General features: G+C 50.3%; 1 protein-coding gene across 1 annotated transcript; it reads right to left on the bottom strand.

Moving 5' to 3' along the window:
* Window positions 1–4,682: 4,682 nt before the first annotated feature.
* LOC148742742 (uncharacterized) lies at window positions 4,683–6,295 on the bottom strand. Its single transcript, XM_088748283.1, has one exon. It carries the CDS (start codon window positions 5,751–5,753, stop codon window positions 4,683–4,685), a length of 1,071 nt encoding a protein of 356 aa, XP_088604409.1. The 5' UTR covers window positions 5,754–6,295.
* Between the last annotated feature and the right edge of the window lie 622 nt (window positions 6,296–6,917).

Raw genomic sequence — 6,917 nt, 5'->3', positions numbered from 1 at the left:
CCTTAGACTGAACGTCCACCACAAAGAAACCCCCAAAAAGGGGGGATCGAACAACGGCAGAGCGAGAGACAAGCTCCCGTTTGCCAGACCAAAGAAGGAAAAAACCAGACGAGAGAGCACCACCTCCACCAAGGCCGGCATGTGGATAAGAGAGGCCATATACCACACCCGGGAGAGGGCAAGAGCGTTAATAACGAGGGCCTTGCCACGAAAAGACAGAACACGAGCACGCCAAGACTTGAGAACATGGTCCACCGCATTGATGCGAGGGCGCCAGTTGTCTTCCTCAAGGTTACCGGGGCCAATGAAAACCCCCAGCACCTTGAGCTTGGCAGGAGACCAGTCAAAAGGAACTGGGGGGTCCGTGCGACCCCGCCATCCACCCAACCAGAGACCCTTAGATTTGGAGAGGTTAATCCTCGATCCAGAAGCCAGTTCATAACACCTATATATGTCAAGAGCAGCCGAGATGCCTTCATCCGAGGTAAGTATGAGAGATGTGTCATCTGCGTACTGAGAGATGGGAGACAGCGGAGGACAACCTGGGAGAGACAGACCCTTAATTCGGGGGTCTGCACGAATGCTACAAGCAAGGACCTCCGAAACAAGAACATACAAGAGTGGAGATAATGGACACCCCTGCCAGACACCACGAGAAAGACTAAAGAAGGGAGTCAAGTAACCATTAACATTAACAGCACTTTGCACACGAGTGTAAAATAAGTCAATCCACGCGACGAAGGACGGACCAAAACCCATGGCGACCAGAGTGGACCGCATAAAACCCCAATCCACCCGGTCGAACGCCTTTTCTTGGTCAAGAGATAGGATTGCGACGGGGGTGCCAGAGGACGCAGCGTAGCTGACAACATCTCTCATTAACGCGACATTCTCACCAATGAAGCGGCCAGGGACCCCACACGTCTGATCGCGGTTAACGACAAGGTGTATCACGCGGAGAAGACGCCCGGCCATGGCCCGCGACGCTAACTTATAGTCCACATTTAAGAGAGATATGGGGCGCCAGTTCTTGGGATCGAGACGATCCCCCTTCTTGAATGACAGAGTAATAACACCTCTGCGCTGAGAGAGAGAAAGAGAGCCAGGAGAAAAACACTCATTAAGGACAGCTACAAGATCAGCACCAACCACATCCCAAAAGCGGAGATAGAACTCCATAGGGAGCCCATCTAGACCTGGCGTCTTGTTGCGTGCCATACCCTTGAGAGCGTCTAGGACCTCAGATGGTGTGAGTAGGCCCTCGCAACTATTGGACTGATCCTGAAGAAGAAAAGAGGACAGATTACCGAGAAGGGAAGATTGGACATGAGAGTCTGTAGGCGAAGCAGTATATAGACCAGAATAGAAGGAACCAAGAGAAGCACAGAGAGCAGCAGAAGAAGAAACAATTGAGCCATCAGGCTCTCTCAGCGCAGAGATGCGACGGTCGGCAGAACGTTTTTTCTCTAAACGAAAAAAAGGACGCGAGGAAGTCTCACCTTCCTCAACCCATTTGACCCGCGCCGGAACCTGGGCCCCCTTCGCCACATGAGAATCTAGGCGAGCAAGCTCAGAGAGAGCCGACCGCAGGGGATCCACACAAGAAGTAACCCCCGAATCGACTTTCTCCTGGAGACGTTGAACAAGGCGCACCAAGGCGTCTCTACATGCAGATGTCTTACTGGCCCTACTGGCACAAAATCGGATGGTGAACCCCTTAATCCGGCTTTTCCCCCTATCCCACCATTTAGCGAGAGAGGGGAAGTGAGGGACAGCAAGACGCCAGGCGTACCATTCCTCTCGGACAAGTTGACAATAATTGTGATTTTCCAAAATTGAGGTGTTGAGCTTCCAGAAGCCAGGGCCAGGTGGGACGACGTCAGGAACAGACACAGACAAACACAAGCCACGATGATCCGAGAATGGACAGACATACACAGAAACAGAGGACACCGATGGGACCCATGCAAAAGGAATCCCAAACATGTCAATACGCGACGCCAAGCTCCCGTCCCACCTGGTCCAGGTGAACCCCGGAGAAGAGGGGTGGAGGTAACGCCAGATGTCAGTGACGCAACACGCATCAAAAAGATGACTAAGCGAGGAGGAATTATCCCTAGATACAGTGGCAGGAACTGGACCACGTCGGTCTCGAGCCCGGTCAAAGAAGGAGTTAAAATCGCCAGCCAGGACCGTAGGTGTTGAAGGGTCAATCTTCGAATGCAAGCCATCAAAGAACTGATCCCGTGCAGGGTTGCAATTGGGGGCATAGAGACAAACCACCCTAAAGACCTTTTCATGAAAAGAGAATTCACATTGCAAATAGCGACCATTAGGAGACCAAGAATTAAGAAGAGAGATACAAGGACGATAGAGCACGACGCAACCACAGGAATGGACAGAACCCAGAGCTAACACAGAAGAGAAACCAGACAAAGAAAACCACAAAGAACATTAAGCCCGAGTAACACAGTGCGTTTCTTGAAGGCAGACAACGTCAACCTTCACAGGGAGAGATCGCAACCACTGCATGAGACCAATCCTTTTAGACTGGTCCCGGATACCATTACAATTTAACGTAAGGATGGAAAGAGCCATCACAAAGCAGGAAAGAAACATCATGACTTTTTCTTAGCCGCACGACTTGCATTAACCCTAGTAGCAGCCGAAGGGCCCACAGGCAATTGAGGAGTGCCCGGGGTCCTCTTAGCTGGACGGCGCCTAGGAGTCGAGGAGGTAGAGGGCCTTTTGCGTTGGCCAGAGGCCGGTGACATATTCACATCCTGAGAGTCAACAATGGAACCCCAGTCCTGAGGCTCATCTACATTAGGTAAGGTAGTATTTTCACTATTTGCATTAGGTTCATTTGTAATTTCATTAACTAAGATAACTTCCCCATATCGTTAATTATATCACTACTTGTATTGTTTATTATTTCGCTCCTTGTATCATTAATTATTTCATTATTTGTACTACTTAGGATATCACCATTGCTCAAAATACCCTGAACAACCGACGAGGTGACACTAGCAACTTCATCCAACTGACTGAAGTGCTCGTCATACAATTTAACACCAGACTCCGAGGAGTCTATATCACTATAGGGAACACTAGCCCCTTGACCAGACACAACTACAATTGGGTCAACAACATCCTCATTTCAATAACCTTGAGAATCAAGTGGGCCCTGCGAGGCAGGAGGAAAGACATCACCACACTCCATCGCAGTGTCCACAGGCTCGGGAGGGGTGGGGTCAGCAACGTTAACATCCGAAGCGGAGAGGGCAGAAACTTCATCAACTGAACCAGCTGGAGGAGGGGGAGCAACAACATCCGAGTCCAAAGGCTGTACCGCCTCATCACCAGGAGCTGCCACACTTGGGACAGTTGGAGCTGAGGCCTTGTTCCAGGCGTCGGGGCAAGTCCGAGCGAAATGACCTTCTTTGTGACACCTTAAACACCTGCCTCTATCAGGGCATGCTGCAGACTTGTGTCCAATCGCTCTACAAATATCGCAGCGGAGGGGCTGGCCACGGTACCAAACTTTACATCTAACCCCCTTGATTGACACAAACCGGGGAATTTCCTTAGTTCGCACCATCGATACAATTCTAGAACCAGTGGAGACATCGGGCAAGCCCGGCCAAACCTGGTGCCTAACGCTTTTAACTACCCCATAACCTGACAGAGCGGTAGCCACTGCATCATTTGGCCACTCATAAGGGTACCAAGAAACCACAATATTAGTGAACTGGGGGGGAGGGGGGGGGAGGCTCTATGACTGAGCACTTAACCCCATTGAGGACAACTGAACCCTGTTCTTCAAAAAACAATTTAGCCACGCCCTCCGTAAAAGTGACCCTGGCTATACGGCCAGGACATTCTTGAATGGAAACTACTTTGTGTTGCGATTCCACTGCAAAATAGTCATTGATGTACTTAACCACCTCAGATTGTAAAGTTCCAGCGGGGAAACCAGTACACCGAATGTCAATTGTCTTCTCCAAAGGCGGAGCCATGGAGAAAAAAAGAAAAAAAGGGCAAAGCCCAAAAAGCCCCAAACGGCTGACCCACCAAGTTCGGACCCAACCAAAAAAACGAAAAATTGGATGGGTGACGAACAGCGAAAAAAGAAAAAGACAACTGCAAAGCTTTCCCTCCCGGCAGGTACTCACAAGTGCAGAAAAGGCAAAACGACAGGATACTTACAATTGTCCTGACCAAAAATGAGCTCCTCGCCAACAAGAAAAATCCCGCGTCATGTGGGTCTCATCAGTGCAGTTTTTTTTTATGTTTAAAGTGGACGGCCGGGCCCCCGATGAAGGGAGGTGGAGTGCCCGCCGACCTACATGTCTAAGCCCAACCCATGGCAGGCGTGCAATCCCTTAGGGATGGGGTCCACCAGAAACGAGGGTCACCAGACGCCAAACTCGCTGGGGAATCGAACACCACCTCACCTAAAAATTACACACTCACTCCAAGGAAGAACGCACTCACAAGAATAATACCAGACCAAAACCAAAACGATAATAATAGCCCCTAGGCAGCCAAGGGGTGGCACTGGAAAAAACCAAAACAATAATTATAGCCCCTAACCAGACAAGGGGAGGCACCAGAAAGAACCAAAACAATAATCATAGCCCCTAGCCAGCCAAGGGGAGGCACAAGAAAAACCAAAACAGCTAAAAAGCAAATCGGAGGGAGTCACCATGCACGGATGCAATGACACCACGGGCACACCACTGCCGATAAAACACGCGACGACGCCTATTAGACTTGCACCGCCTGAAGGAGACTGGTAGGTAGGACTTCAGGCGGGCCTTGATGGATGCAATCACCGCCACGGCGCTAGGACGAATATCACGAAACCGGAAATCATTTCTACACAGCCAGATACAAAACTTAGAGACATTGAGAAGGTAGACAAAAACACGCGGAACAGAAACAAGGTCACCAGAGTTAAAGCCAAAAAGGACATGACGAAGAGTGATGACAGGACACATAGGAGAGAAACAAAATAGCAAAGACTGCACCCAGGCGAGAACACTCTGAGCAAGTGGACAATAAAAGAACAGATGCTCGAGCGACTCGACCCGGGGCCCACAAAAACAAGAGAGGGGAATAGACAAACCAAACGAGGAAAGACGCCGGGCGGTGTACAGGACGCCGTGAGCAATCTTCCAATTGAGATCGATAACATGGCGATCAAGATGAAAGAAAGATAAGGCGCGCCACGTGGCAGGCCAGTCGATATTGGGGTAGATGAACATAAACTTTTGAACACAATGAGGCTGGACCATGTTCTCAGAGAGAAGATACAGGTAACAAGGCTTGGCAGACATTGTCAAGACAGGAGAACAGACAAGAGGACACGAAGAACCATAAACCAGAGAGTTTTTGGACGTAGCGAAAGCCCCGTCGAGCTTACGCCACGCCAGTACCAGAGCTTGATAGAAGGCTGGCAAGACCCTAGGGTCAAAACTAAAAGGACGAGAAAACACAACAAAAGGAGAGACACCAAACAAGGAATTAAACCAAAAAGACATGAGAGTGACCCAACTGGAAGGAGAAGAGACAAATCTCCTCACCCATTGGCCCAGGAGGGCCCTCACCTTAGACTGAACATCCACCACAGAGAAACCCCCAAAAAGGGGGGATTGAACAACGGCAGAACGAGAGACGAGCTCCCGCTTGCCAGACCAAAAGAAAGAAAAAACCAGACGAGAGAGCGCCACCTCCACCCAGGCCGGCATGTGGATAAGAGAGGCCACATACCAAACCCGGGAGAGGGCAAGAGCGTTAATAACGAGGGCCTTGCCACGAAAAGACAGAACACGAGCACGCCAAGACTTGAGAACATGGTCCACCGCATTGATGCGAGGGCGCCAGTTGTCTTCCTCAAGGTTACCGGGGCCAATGAAAACCCCCAGCACCTTGAGCTTGACAGGAGACTAGTCAAAAGAAACTGGGGGGTCCGTGCGACCCCGCCATCCACCCAACCAGAGACCCTTAGATTTGGAGAGGTTAATCCTCGATCCAGAAGCTAGTTCATAACACCTATATATGTCAAGAGCAGCCGAGATGCCTTCATCCGAGGTAAGTATGAGAGATGTGTCATCTGCGTACTGAGAGATAGGAGACAGCGGAGGACAACCTGGAAGAGACAGACCCTTAATACGGGGGTCTGCACGAATGCTACAAGCAAGGACCTCCGAAACAAGAACATACAATAGTGAAGATAATGGACACCCCTGCCGAACACCACGAGAAAGACCAAAGAAGGGCGTTAAGTAACCATTAACATTTACTGCACTTTGCACACGAGTATAAAATAAGTCAATCCACGCGACAAAAGACGGACCAAAACCAATTGCGACCAGGGTGGACCGCATAAAACCCCAATCCACCCGGTCGAAGGCCTTTTCTTGGTCAAGAGATAGGATTGCGACAGGGGTGCCAGAGGACTCAGCATAGCTGACAACATCTCTCAGTAACGCGACATTCTCGCCAATGAAGCGGCCAGGGACCCCACACGTCTGATCGCGGTTAACGACGAGATGTATCACGCGGAGAAGACGCCCGGCCATGGCCCGCGACGCTAACTTATAGTCCACATTTAGGAGAGATATGGGGCACCAGTTCTTGGGATCAAGGCGATCCCCCTTCTTGAATGACAGAGGAACGACCCCTCTGCGCTGAGAGAGAGAAAGAGAGCCAGGAGAAAAACACTCATTAAGAACAGCCACAAGATCAGCACCAACCACATCCCAAAAGCGGAGATAGAACTCCATAGGGAGCCCATCTAGACCTGGCGTCTTGTTGCGTGCCATACCCTTGAGAGCGTCAAAGACCTCAGATGGTGTGAGTAGGCCTTCGCAACTATTGGACTGATCCTGAGGAAGAAGCGAGGACAGATT

This window comes from Stylophora pistillata, chromosome 1 (assembly GCF_964205215.1).
Source record: "Stylophora pistillata chromosome 1, jaStyPist1.2, whole genome shotgun sequence".
Classification (NCBI taxonomy): Eukaryota; Metazoa; Cnidaria; class Anthozoa; order Scleractinia; family Pocilloporidae; genus Stylophora; species Stylophora pistillata.
The sequence above is the reverse complement of the archived record's forward strand: the minus strand, read 5'-3'. Positions and strand labels throughout refer to the sequence as shown.

What these genes read in the sequence shown, in the direction of transcription:
- LOC148742742 (XM_088748283.1), bottom strand. Translation starts at nt 5,753, where the DNA reads ATGCCGGCCTGGGTGGAGGTGGCGCTCTCTCGTCTGGTTTTTTCTTTC.